General features: G+C 34.3%; 1 protein-coding gene across 2 annotated transcripts in view; it reads left to right on the forward strand.

Moving 5' to 3' along the window:
- The first annotated feature begins 69 nt into the window (after nt 1-69).
- LOC109828176 overlaps nt 70-13,907 on the forward strand; it is a 21,072-nt gene continuing 7,234 nt past the window's right edge. Inside the window, exons 1-4 of one of the 2 annotated variants that reach the window (XM_020395204.1) lie at nt 70-143; nt 1,536-1,595; nt 2,358-2,509; nt 3,473-3,568. In XM_020395204.1, the coding sequence (XP_020250793.1) occupies nt 2,438-2,509; nt 3,473-3,568 (168 nt within the window). In that variant the 5' untranslated portion in view covers nt 70-143; nt 1,536-1,595; nt 2,358-2,437. The remainder of the gene's footprint in view (nt 144-1,535; nt 1,596-2,357; nt 2,510-3,472; nt 3,569-13,907) is intronic. The other variant, XM_020395205.1, reaches the window with a different exon arrangement.

Below are 13,907 nucleotides of genomic sequence, written 5' to 3' on the forward strand. Positions count from 1 at the left end.
GCAGTTAAATTTTCTAAAGTTTTATGCTTTGTAGAGAAGTATATTTGCTGCAAAATGTTGCTTATAAATTGATCTGCAGGTCATCTTAGGTGGAAAGAGTTAGGAGCATGTAGAAGTATCAAGATTCATGGATCTTAAGGGAGGTAAGTAAATGGATGTCTGTTGCAATATGTTTCTGTTTCCTGTTTATGTTATTTTATTATGCTTGCGTGCTTAGTTGGTTCATGGGTGGAATGCAGATTTTATCCTTTCTGCATCAATTACCAACTGGATGAAAACAAAGTTAACTGGTTATGGTGTATCATTATGCTCAAGTTGTCAATTGATCTGTATAGTACCTCACCATCAACTATGAACTCCATCAACTTTGACTAGATCTAAAGCAGTCAATCGCCTAAACAGTTTTTAGTCAAATAATTGCTTCCATAAGATTATTGGTTGGCATTGGATGAGGGATCAATCTCATAAATGGGTGAGATCATCTCGAGCTGACTTGTGTGTGAAATTGGAACTCGAGAAAGGGGAAGTGTCGGCAATGGAATCGTAATTCGTATAGCTATTAGTTTATTCACATGGATAAACTAGTCATGATCTGACCAGGCTAAATCTGATGGAAGTTAAATATTGCCTCTCATCTTAAAACAAATGTAAACAAAGGTTTACGTGGAGTGTCAGTGTTTGACATGTGTGAGAAAAAGGTAAGGGAGTCATAAAGAAATGTTCATGCTTTCCTGTTGTCCAGGCATATTCTTAGAAAAATGCAAGGTGATTGGAGAGGAGCAATCCCAATATCTCTTGTTGCTATAGAAAGTTTCCAGCAGTTGAGATAGAACCTTTGTTATCAAAGCATTGGCGCATCATGGATTCCATCTATGGATCAGATGGACTTGTAATGCAGACGATGTGTTTACTGACTATAAATTGCACACTCATGAACCATGTGTGGCCATGCCTGCACACAGACACATATCATTGATATCGAAATTTTTAGTAAGACTAATTGATATTCCTCCATGAAGACTTGATTGCTGTTACTGGTGATGAAGAATTTATGGGATCTATAGTGAGATGGGTTACAAAAATAATGATAACAAAGTATGATTATGATGTGGATCAGGGATTTTGAGGTGACCAACAATGAGATAGGTTGGGTGTATGTTTCCTCTTTACTTGTGATGGTTGATTAGGTTGGTAGATAACTGTATTGAGGAAGTGTTAGATAGAAAGTCAGAGTAGGTTTGATGTGAGGCTATGGAGTGTGCGATGAGTGATAAGACTTGGGAAGCATGCAATTTGTTAAAAAGATTATTATGTCCCAATACACAGGAATAATCTGTTTACCCTATTACAGTGCCTAGTCCTTATGCTTCAAATGTTATAACTTATTTTACTGGACAATCCTTGTGTATGGAAAAATATTATCCATTTTAGTTTCTCTTGTTCCTCGAACTACAATGTTCTTTTACTGATAATATTAGATGTTTTGTTTAATTCCTTATATTGGGTAGATCAAGTTGATTTTGTTGTTATTTCAGACTCTTCTCAATGAAATAGCTTCTAGAGTGGAGGAAGTTAACATAAGGCTGCAAGAGGAGGTACTCAATTCCACTGTCTTTAGCTTTCAATTCCAGCTTGTTTTCAGTTTAACTTCTTTTACTTCGCATCTTATTTATTCTTATGTATAGACAGGCTACACTTGATGTTAGATACAGACTTCTTGTAGGTTTCTCTCATACATTACATGCCTTAAACAAGAGAAGAGGAAAGTGAATTTGTCCACTACCAGTTGAGAAAAATTCTGTGATGTTTAAAATTTTGTTACAACAGAACTGAAGATTAATAGTCTCTTTTTAAGTAGAGTTCAAAGCTATATTGTCATCAATGGAGTTCAGTATCTGCTAACTGAATCCGTCATGAGAAGGTTAGCTAGAAGTACAGTTATGGACATGGCTACATGCCAGAAATATAGTTCAAAACGCATTTTTATAGGTTAACTAGTTCCAGCTCAAGTGATTTGTTTCTTACCGAGTTATTATCCAGCTGTACGAAGTAACTTTCCAAGGAAGGAACGATCTTTCATCTTCTAAGTTTCACGATATGGCATGACTATCATGACAAAACTAGGCCAGACATATTTTTTTCTTGGCTTAAGTGAGAAGTTCTATCTCAGTTTATCCTCGCTGCTTATTTTTCTTTTATATTTCCTCTTCGTAATAGTTGTAAGTTGCAGTGAGTTATTATTTTGCTGTGGCACATACCATGCAGTAGCAGTATTGCCTCTGTTGATGATGCATTTATCATGTTTGTATGTGGCATATAGTTACTTATGTTTCTGATATGACTATTAAATTACAAAGCTTGGCAGGTAAAGGAGCTGAAAGAATCTAGGGATGGTCTCCTTCAAGAAAATGTACAGTTGAGGGAAAGCATAACTGTAATGGAATCACGGTTACAGCGCATCGAAACAGAGGCTTTTCTTTCTAGAAACTCTCCTGTGATGATAGCAGAGGTTATAGTTCTTCTTTGTTAGCCTTTCAGCATCAGAACCTTAATTGAGTTATGTTATATTATATTAATTTTGTGTGGAGTGTGGACTTCGTCTGATCCTTGCTTGAACAAATTTTAAATCGTTTAATATTATTTACTCTCACTGGATAAATTGGTTTCCACAGTGGTTCTTATTTATATTCTATGGGAAAAAACTGTGATACAGTTGGGTTGAACAACTGTTGGTTGGTGGATATTTTGTGATATCAGGAGATGGAACCTGTATAATCAGTGAACTCATGTATCCATTAGCTGTATATAGACACACTGAAGATTGGGGATACTTTGTAATATAAGGATACAATTTTTCTGCATTTTTCATGATCATGTCATATTCCAGACCTTCTGAGATGACATATTGGCGCAGTGTAGTAGTTATTTATTAGAGAAAACATAGAGTTTAATCAATTTGTATTTGTAGGTTAATTAAATTGACTTACCTTTGTGGAATTCTGAGTCAACCCAGTTTTAATTTTCTTTTTGCTGTGAACTGCTTTGGATCTTTAATGCCGTTCGTTGGTCTTCTCAACTTTAGAGAAATACCTCCTGCTTGCTTGGGGTATAAGGTTTAAATGTGCAATTTCTTAAAAATTATTAAACAGCTCAGCAAATGACTTTCTTTTTTGGTTCATTTTTCTTATCTAGCTTTCTGATTTGTGGAACAAAGCCAAAGAAAAGTACTTTCTGTATGCTGGTTGGTTGAAGATCTTCATAGATAAGAGTTTTTCACTAAAATTTTTTGTTGGTAAAAGGATTCATAATTTTTCACCAGTTGTGTTTGTGGAAGGTGTAGGCTGGTATGAATTTCTTATTCACTTTTGACTGAGATTGAACACTATAAATCACATTTTCTTAATACCTTTCAGTGTTGAGTCCTGTAAAAAAATTTAAAATTATGCTTAACTATGATGAAATATTTCTGCAGACACTCCTAGACAAAATTCCAGAATGTCAGCCTGAAGAAGCTCCTCCCCCACTGCTGGAAAAGCGAGAACCTGAAAATAACGAGCTTATAGAAAAGGTAACAATTTCAAATCCCAGGGAAATTTTCTCTTTCTTACCATTGATGAATTATATGCCGCTTTCTTCTTGAGATGTATTACATCTTTTTCGCTAGGCGTGGGCGTGGGCGTGGGCCGGGCTTGCCTCTTTGATCCCAGCTCCGGGACCGGACCTAGCCTGCCTACGACCCGCTTAGGTTCGGGCTGGATCAGAATTTGCCCACAGCCTATGGGTCTTTGGTCGGCCCATGGATTTTTTTCTTTATTGTTTTCCTTTTTGTACTATATTAAACTTGTATATATCTTTGTAAAACTATATTTAATTTTTTTCCTATTTCGAACTCTTTATTTAAAATGAAAAATGTATATATATATATACACACACACACATACATATACACACATACATATACATATACATACATACATACACATACATATATATAGGCCCTAGCAGTTCCGGCCCAGCAGGCCAACATGATTCTGAAAGGAGTTATACTCCGTCTCATCCCAATTCATGCGAACAATTACGAAGAAACATAATTCTTCTAGCCCATCTCAGGCCTTTTATAAAGGCATTAATGATTTTATTACACAAGAAAATTCTCCTGAGCCTTTTAACTCTATAGTTAAAAGAGAAGTTGAATGGACAGAAAAACCCATTTCAGATGTGGTTCTGTATCTAGAACCAGAGGACATTTCTTTAATGAATGATCCTAATAAATTGAGGCAAAAATATCTGCATGAAACATTCTATACAACACGGTCTCTGAAATCAGAGCCTGGATGAAAACTCTTCTTATACAGAAGAGAATGGAAATTAACCACTTTTGGGCCAGCGAGAATCATAATGTCCTGTCAAGTTTTAGTAAGTGCATTATTCAAGAAGTTATACTTCCACGAAATTGGGCCATAAACCCAAATTAAGAATTACCATTGGTGAAAGCCCAAAATTCTAAGGATATATATTCCTTTAATTATTGGGATTATCAACAGGCTTTTCATGAGGTGTTCGTATATCAGAACCCAAAAAAACAAACATACTTGGTTGATTAAACTTTGTCCAGAAGCCCTTCAAAAGGGTATTCCTGCTTGGTTCTATAAATGGTGGGAAACTTATGGAATTGAAATAAGTATTATTCCTGAACCACTGATGAAGTTATACTCATCTTGGGTTGATTCACACCCTATTCTTGCAAAAATGGATGATAGCCAACTTATAGATGGCATGTGTCTTATTTACTTCTTTTCTGAAGTAGAGATCCATTGGATCTGGAATTGATCGTTTGAATGCAGTTGGACTCCCTCTCATATACCAGTCCTCAAAAGAAAATACTATTGTCGGTGGAGTGGCATGTGCCTTGACACCAAAGTTAAACAATTGAAAGAAATAATTCAGAAAAATACTTCTGTTCTAGAGTCTCATATGACTCAGGAAATTCAAAAAGAAAATGCTATGCTAAAAATAGCAAAAAAGATGAGGAGGAAATATCCTCATCATTTTAACACTAGTGACACTAGTGACACTAGTGACATAGTTCTGAATCAGAAATCCAACAGAAGTGTTTGGAATATTTTAAAAAACAATTTGCAGAAGCTTTTGACACTAGTGATACCAGAAGCAGTCATTCTATGGAAGAAGATACACCAATCCAAGACGCCCAAGATCCGGAAGACATCTGGACAGAAATATTTGATAATAAGTTGACAAACCTTAAAGGTAAAGAACCTGCTTCATAAGTAGTATAAAAATCTAGATTGAGCCTCGAGGAGCCTTCTAGAATCCTCTTTCCTAAAAGTTACTTTATAAAGCAGCTTTCTAAAAGCAGCTTTTATAAAGCTACTTTCTAAAAGAAAGAATCTTTACTGTTGATAATGCGCCACTTATTTTGTTTATGCGCCACATCACTTTCACCTTTAGTTATTGCGCCACGACGAAGGGAATCAAAGGCTTTGGAAGTTCTGCGCAACACTTACGATGAAGCCTAAAGGTTGGGAACAGCTTTGTGCGAGAGAATAAAAATTTGTAAGAGAGATAGTAAGGTTGTGAAATATATCCTTTGCAATCTGAGTGTGTTCTGTTGTAAAATGTCTTGGATAATAAAGATTATATTTTGAGTATCAGCTATCTCACTCTGTAAGTCCTCTTTCATTTCTTTGTTTTTGTTTCCGCTTCAAATTGGTAAAATTGGTATCAGAGCCATGTTCAACTACTATATGTATGCTTAAGTTTGATCTTACAGTTTTATCTTTTTGATTGTTTGCTTCTAAGTATGTAGAATTTACATATGTTTTTTTCATTCTCTGTTTAAGAACTTAGTTTGCATGCTTATGGGACGTCATCTAAGTCGCGCAGTGTAAAGCCCGTTGTTGTCGGGATGATTGTTTAGGGTAGTGTAAGTCGTTGACAGACGTGTAAGCTTTCTGCTAGGTTGTTTTATAGAGACTAAAATGGAAAATATAAATTCTGGATCCTTATAGGTTTAAATAATCAAAAGATAAACTTGTAAGAGAAAAATATGACAGACATAGTCGAGAGTAGTTCGGCTCGTAAATCCAGTTATATTGGAATGAAAAAGGTTAAAAATGTTCAGTTAACTGAATATGAAACTGATATTGAATCACTTAATAAGTGGACTATACCCGATGTTTCTAATAGAGACATCTATAAAATTGGTTTTTTAGATTATAAATCTTTAATTAATATTAAGACCCTAGAACGAACTACTACAGTCGATAGGGATGAACAGACAATTCAATTGTTAGGAATTGCAGATGTAAATCCATATTTGGATAAGTATAAGTACCTACATATAGGTTTAATACAAATTGCCTTTAGGCCTTTGACTTTATCGAGTCTGAATGCATCTTTATTAGTCTGCCTTAGAGACTCCAGATGCTTAAATTGGACCCAATCTTTAATGGGTATAAAGAAAACCAGTCTTTGTAATAGATCAGTATATTTTAATGTTTATCCAAATTTAAGTCTATCTTTGACTGATTCGAATATACTCGAATCAATAAGTCTTAATATAAAGACTCATGGTTATAATTTTATACCTGGATCCGAAACTATTACTATTATTTACAGGATCCATTACAAAGTATTAAATACTTTAGCTTCTAAGGCTAAAATTCATTCGAAACCAGGTAAAATTGTCCTGGTAGAAACGAATGTTCTATCTTCCAATATTGCTGTTAATAAACAGATAAAATAGGATGAAATAAACTTCCCAGACAATTGGGTTATACCCAACGCTGTACAACCTTTATCTATTGTCATTCAAGATATTGATCAAATTGTACAGACTACAGATGGAGAAGTCGAAATAACATTTAATCCATCCAGAACAATCAGAATATCTGATGCGGCTACATTAGCCAGAAACTCTTTATCAAGATCTGGATCTTATAGAACCAGTTCTGTTCAAGGAGTAAATATCTCCGAAAATAATATTCCTGGCGGAAGTTTATCCTTATGTCTAGAACAATTTTATAGATGTTTATCTAATGCGAAAATAATTGTATATCTAGAACAATCAGAATTTTGTAGAAAATGATGCTTATCTCCTAGAACGAAAGCTCATCTCCGTATTAGGAGGAGAAAATTTATCCTTATATAAAGTATGAGGAATATTATTTTCAGAGATATTTATTCCTTGAACAGAACTGGTTCTATAAGATCCAAATCTTGATAAAGAGTTTCTAGCTGATGTAGCCGCATCAGATATTCTGATTGTTCTAGATGGATTAAATGTTATTTCGACTTCTCCATCTGTAGTCTGTACAATTTGATCAATATCTTGATTGACAATATGTAAAGGTTGTACAGCGTTGGGTATAACCCAATTGTCTGAGAAGTTTATTTCATCCTATTTTATCTGTTTATTAACAACAATATTGGAAGATAGAACATTCGTTTCTACCAGGATAATTTTACCTGGTTTCGAATGAATTTTAGCCTTAGAAGCTAAAGTATTTAATACTTTGTAATGGATCCTATAAATAATAGCAATAGTTTCGGATCCAGGTATAAAATTATAACCATGAGTTTTTATATTAAGACATTGATTCAAGTATATTTAGGATCAGTCAAAGATAGACTTAAATTTGGATAAACATTAAAATATACCGATCCATTACAAAGATTGGTTTTCTTTATACCCATTAAAGATTGGGTCCAATTTAAGCATCTGGAGTCTCTAAGGCAGACTAATAAAGATGCATTCAGACTCGATAAAATCAAAGCCTCAAAGGCCTAAAGACAATTTGTATTAAACCTATATGTAGGTACTTATACTTATCCAAATATGGATTTACATCTGCAATTCCTAACAATTAAATTATCTGTTCATCCCTATCGACTGTAGTAGTTCGTTCTAGGGTCTTAATATTAATTAAAAATTTATAATCTTAAAAGCCAATTTTATAGATGTCTCTATTAGGAACATCGGGTATAGTCCACTTATTAAGTGATTCAATATCAGTTTCATATTCAGTTAACTGATCATTTTAACCTTTTTCATTCCAGTATAACTGGATTTACGAGCCGAACTACTCTCGACTATGTCTGTCATATTTTTCTCTTACAAGTTTATCTTTTGATTATTTAAACCTATAAGGATGCAGAATTTATATTTTTCTTTTTATTCTCTATAAAACAACCTAGCAGAAAGCTTACACGTCTGTCAACGACTTACACTACCCTAAACAGCCATTCCGGTAACAACGGGATTTACACTGCGCGACTTAGATGACGTCCCATAAACATGCAAACTAAGTTCTTAAACAAAGAATGAAAAGAACATATATAAATTCTACATACTTAGAAGCAAACAATCAAAAAGATAAACTGTAAGATCAAACTTAAGCAGACATATAATAGTTGAACATGACTCTGATACCAATTTGAAGCGGAAACAAAAACAAAGAAATGAAAGAGGACACTTTTCAAGATATTTTACAACAGAACACACTTAGATTACAGAGGATATATTTCACAACCTTACTATCTCTCTTACAAATTTTTATTCTCTCACACAAAACTGTGTTCAACCTTTAGGCTTCATCCTATATTTATAAGCGTTGTGCAAAACTTCCAAAGCCTTCGATTCCCTTCGTCGTGGCACAATAACTAAAGTTGAAAGTGATGTGGCGCATAAAAGAAATAAGTGGCGCATTATCAACAGTAAAGATTCTTTCTTTTAGAAAGTAGTTTTATAAAAGCTGCTTTATAAAGTAGCTTTTCGGAAAGAGGATTCTAGACGGTTCCCCGAGGCTCAATCTAGATTTTTATACTGCTTATGAAACAGGTTCTTTACCTTTTAAGGTTTGTCAACTTATTATCAAATATTTCTGTCCAGATGTCTTCCGGATCTTGGGCGTCTTGGATTGGTGTATCTTCTTCCATAGAATGACTGCTTCTGGTATCACCAGTGTCAAAAGCTTCTGCAAATTGTTTTTTAAAATATTCCAAACACTTCTGTTGGATTTCTGATTCAAAACTGTGAGGATATTTTCTCCTCATCATTTTTGCTATTTTTAGCTTAGGATTTTCTTTTTGAATTTCCTGAGTCATACGAGACTCTAGAACAGAAGTATTTTTCTGAATTATTTCTTCCAATTGTTTAACTTTGGTGTCAAGGCACATGCCACTCCACTAACGACAATAGTATTTTCTTTTGAGAACTGATATATGAGAAGGAGTCCAACTGCATTCAAATGACCAATTCCAGATCCAAGGGATCTCTATTTCAGAAAAGAAGTAAATAAGACACGCCATCTATAAGTTGGCTATCATCCATTTTTGCAAGAATAGGATGTGAATCAACCCAAGATGAGTATAACTTCATCAATGGTTCAGGAATAATACTTATTTTAATTCCATAGGTTTCTCACCATTTATAGAACCAAGCAAGAATATCCTTTTGAAGGGCTTCTGGACAAAGTTTAATCAACCAAGTATGTTTGTTTTTTGGGTTCTGATATACAAACACCTCATGAAAAGCCTGTTGATAATCCCAATAATTAAAGGAATATATATCCTTAGAATTTTGGGCTTTCACCAATGGTAATTCTTGATTTAGGTTTATACCTAATTTTGTGGAAGTATAACTTCTTGAATAATGCACTTACTAAAACTTGGCGGGACATTATGATTCTCGCTGGCCCAAAAGTAGGTAATTTCCATTCCTTTCTGTATAAGAAGAGTTTTCATCCAGGCTCTGGATTTTAAAGACCGTGTTGGATAGAATGTTTCATGCAGATATTTCTGCCTCAATTTATCAGGATCATTCATTAAAGAAATGTCCTTTGGTTCTAGATACAGAACCACATCTGAAATGAGCTTTTCTGTCCATTCAACTTCTCTTTTAACTATAGAGTTAAAATGCTCATGAGAATTTTCCTATGTAATAAAATCATTAATGCCTTTATAAAAGGCCTGAAATAGGCTAGAAGAATTATGTTTCTTCGTAATTGTTCGCCATGAATTGGGATGAGGCGGAGTATAACTCCTTTCAGAATCATGTTGGCCTGCTGGGCATGAACTGCTAGGGCCTCCTCTCCCCCTCCCTAAAAAGGAGGGATTACTCCGTCTCATTTGTACTCTGTAAAAACTCTCTGGTTAGAAAATCAGGAAGATGATTAGAATCACCTTTAATATAATCAATTCTAAATTGATACATAGCTAATTCAGTTTGCCATCTAGCAAATATTTGCGTAGAGACTAAATTTTTAACATTCTTTTTTATAACGCTTTTAGCAGAACTACAGTCAATTCTCAATAAGAATTCTTGATTTAAGATATCATCTCTAAATTGTGAAAAGCATTGAACCCGTCGTAGTTTGACCCTTCATCCACTCGTATCAATTTTAACGGTTTCGAGTGAATAGAACTTTTTACATGGCTCGACGGAGGGGCAAACCACAACGAGTTCACACCAAATTTTGTGTGTTGGGGTTTTAGAATATGTAGATCAAGTTTAACGGAACGGATCATCCACAATATAGCTCAATCAAGTAATCATCAATGGATAAGAAACTTAGTGGACGTCCACTTAAGTTGACAGAAGTTTTGCTCTATATATATATATGTATATATATATATATATATAGTTAAAACATCTCACACGCGTACACGCATATATGTGTATATGCGCAAAGGTAAACATCACACAAGAAAACATTGCAAACGCACTGATATACGTGGTTCGGACTTCGAAGGAAGACCTTCATCCACAGAAAGATAATAACTTTCGTTTAGTTTAAATTTAAATTAGATATACAAGTAAAAAAAAGAAGAAAAGATATGTTTAACCATTAATGTTCAAGAAGCGGAATTCTTGCAAGTTATATTCGTCGTATACTTCCAAGGGAAGGTTTTGTTTGTTATCTTTGTGACCATTCTTATGCTGTTAGTTTTGTGTCCTCCATTTGGAAACAAATCTCCCGCCTGCTGAAAAGGCACTTTTTGATGCGACTGTGGAAGCAGGAGGGGTTAATATATCTCTAACTACAATAGATAGAACATGGTAGTTGTGAGCTTCTTTCTTCCAGTATTCAAGTACGTTAAAAGACGCCTAAGGACTTTCCTTATATAAAGGTAGTGATGCACTTTCCATATACATCCAGGCTTTAGGCAAACGTGCGTTTGAGACTTGCTTTTGTTTTGATTTGGTCACCATTTTTAAATCCATTTTAGCACCGAAATAGTACTACAGGATAAGCTTGACGTGGTCCTTGCCTTTGATGGACACAATATCTCTATACAAAGAGTACAATTTATCTAGAGTTTTCTTAATCTCTTCTATAATATCTGTTGTCTCATGCCCATAAACCATATTGTCAGAACAATCCTTAAGCATTTCAGATAAATTATCAAATTTTATTCCGGGATCCATAATAGTTGTTAAATGAAAAATAAATAGCATATTTTCAAAACAATTCAAACTTTCGCTCATATCCCATATGCAACCTGTAAGATAGCCATGAGTTCTATATTCCACAAGTAATTCAGCAATATGAATAAGATGATAAAAAAGTAAATGAATAGGAGAATACCGAACCCCAGAAAGTGTTATGTTGTAGCATCAAACTTTTCAAGGAACTGACAAAAAACAGAATTAAAATTCCATTTCGTAAGCTACTATGGAAAGATTAGATCACGTTCAATCAATGCATGGACGACTTTTTGGTAAGGGATGACATCATTGAGCATTTTGTAAGTAGAGTTGCACCTTGTCTTAACATTATTCTCAAGGACTTAACTACTCAAGCCCGTAAACAACGCAACTCCTTAAAAGACTATTTTTTTGAACCACTACCTCTCTCAAAAGTGATGAACCATTTTAGTTTCTGTAAATGCTGATCAAGTAATTTCATTCCATTCTACACAGAAAGGTGAATGAAATGACAAACATATCTAATATGGAAAAATTTATCCCTCCTTATCGGGTTCAGAACTTCTCTTAATTTTAAAATTGCCAGCAATGTTCTCTAAATCATTGTCAAGGTATAGAAACTTTTTCTGTATCTTATAGTCACGACAGGCTTGTGAAATTGCATCACAAATGCATTGTGCATTAAAAGCATATTCAAACCCTCATCAATGACAAAGTTCTTTATGCAAAATCTAATTTTCATTAATATAATGTGAAGTTAACTCAAATACAATGATTGTGATTGAGAGACTTCTTGACATCAAAAGTCCAAGCTATCTTGGCGGCTATAATTGGTAAAGTAGCTTGCATGATAGTTTTTTTAGCATAGAATAAATATTTAGTTTCTCTTGTAATTGTTCTTCTGCTAATTTTTGATATTCTGGACAAAAAGTAGTTTTAATATAATTTTCAAAAAAATTATTTTCAGTAATACTAAAAGAAACTTTTGCTTGCATAATAATTTTACAGAAGTTCTCATTGTTTATTTCTCATTGTTTCCAGAAGTTCTCATTGTTTATTTCTCAGATGTCGATTTAGTGATCCTGTTCTGTAATACAAATTATTTTCAGAAGTTCAGTAATACAAATTATTTCCAGAAGTTCTCATTGTTTATTTCTCAGATGTCGATTTAGTGATCCTGTTCTGTAATTTTTCTCAAATTTGTTGGAGTTTTTGGCATGCTAAATAAAGTGCTGATTTGTATCCGACCTTAGATAGGAATTTTTTCAAAAAAAGCCAAACCCATGAAATATCCTTTGGTTTTTTCTATTTGTTGGGAGCGGGTTGTTCTGTTGTTGTTTCTGTTGTTTCTTCTTCAGTTTGCGTCTCTAGAACTTCAGTCTTTGGAGATTGAGAAGACGGAGTCAGACGTTGAGAAGCTGAGGTCGAGGTAGAGGAAGAGAGAATATCTTGCCATGACAGATATGGGTGGTGTGAACGAAATGACATCGGTAGAATAATATATAGGCAGTGGAAACAGAAGGGTAGTAGGAATCATATGGTGTATTATGGGTTTGGCCACTACTACTACCACTGGATTCATGAGAATAGTACTGAGAATTTGAGAAAGGTATATAACCATTTGCATCGGCAACGGATGGAAGAGGGAGAATATTGTGAGGATGATGAGTTGGGAGAGTATTGTGAAGATGATGAGTAAGATTCATTTAATAAGCAGAGTTTTTTTCGTAAGGAAACTTTAGCAGAGTATTTTTGTAATCAAAATGAGAGTATGAAAAAACGAGTTAAATTAATAGAATAAGTTGTGAGATACGTGGGAGAAATAATTCTTATTTATAGCAGAGGGAAGATGTTCACTGGTTTTGTAAGAAAAAAATCCTAACGGGCTGAACCTAATTCAAAATTTGAAACCCAATAATGATTGACGTCTCTGAAATTGATTTGAGATAAAGAAAAAAAATTAAAAATAGATTTGATAGGAAGTTAAAAGAAACAGAGAGAAAGATTGAAAGAGAGCCGTTTGCTCTCTTTTTAGCAAACAAACGCCTAGTCTAGGTGTCTGATTGCTAAAGAGAGAAGAGAATCATCTGATTGCTAAAAGAAAGCCCTCTGTAGCAACTAGATGCCTAGTCTAGGTAACTGATTGCAAAAAAGAGGGAGCTCTCTCTTTTTAGCAATCAAATCCCTAGTCTAGGTGTTTGATTGCTAAAAAGGGAAGGGAACTATCTGCTCTCTTTTAGCAATCAGATACCTAAACTAGGTAATTGATTGATTGCTAAAAAGAGGGAGTTCTCTCTCTCTCTCTCTAGTAATTAGATGGCTAGTCTAGGGGTCTAATTGCTAAAAAGGGAGAGCTCTCTCTTTTTAGCAATCAGATGCCTAGACCATGCATCTGATTGCTAAAAAGAGCCGGTGACTCTTTTTAGCGCAAAGCAATTTAAAGCGAGCCCCAGCTCAA

This window comes from Asparagus officinalis, unplaced genomic scaffold (assembly GCF_001876935.1).
Source record: "Asparagus officinalis unplaced genomic scaffold, Aspof.V1 AsparagusV1_Un800, whole genome shotgun sequence".
In the NCBI taxonomy this organism is placed as follows: domain Eukaryota; kingdom Viridiplantae; phylum Streptophyta; class Magnoliopsida; order Asparagales; family Asparagaceae; genus Asparagus; species Asparagus officinalis.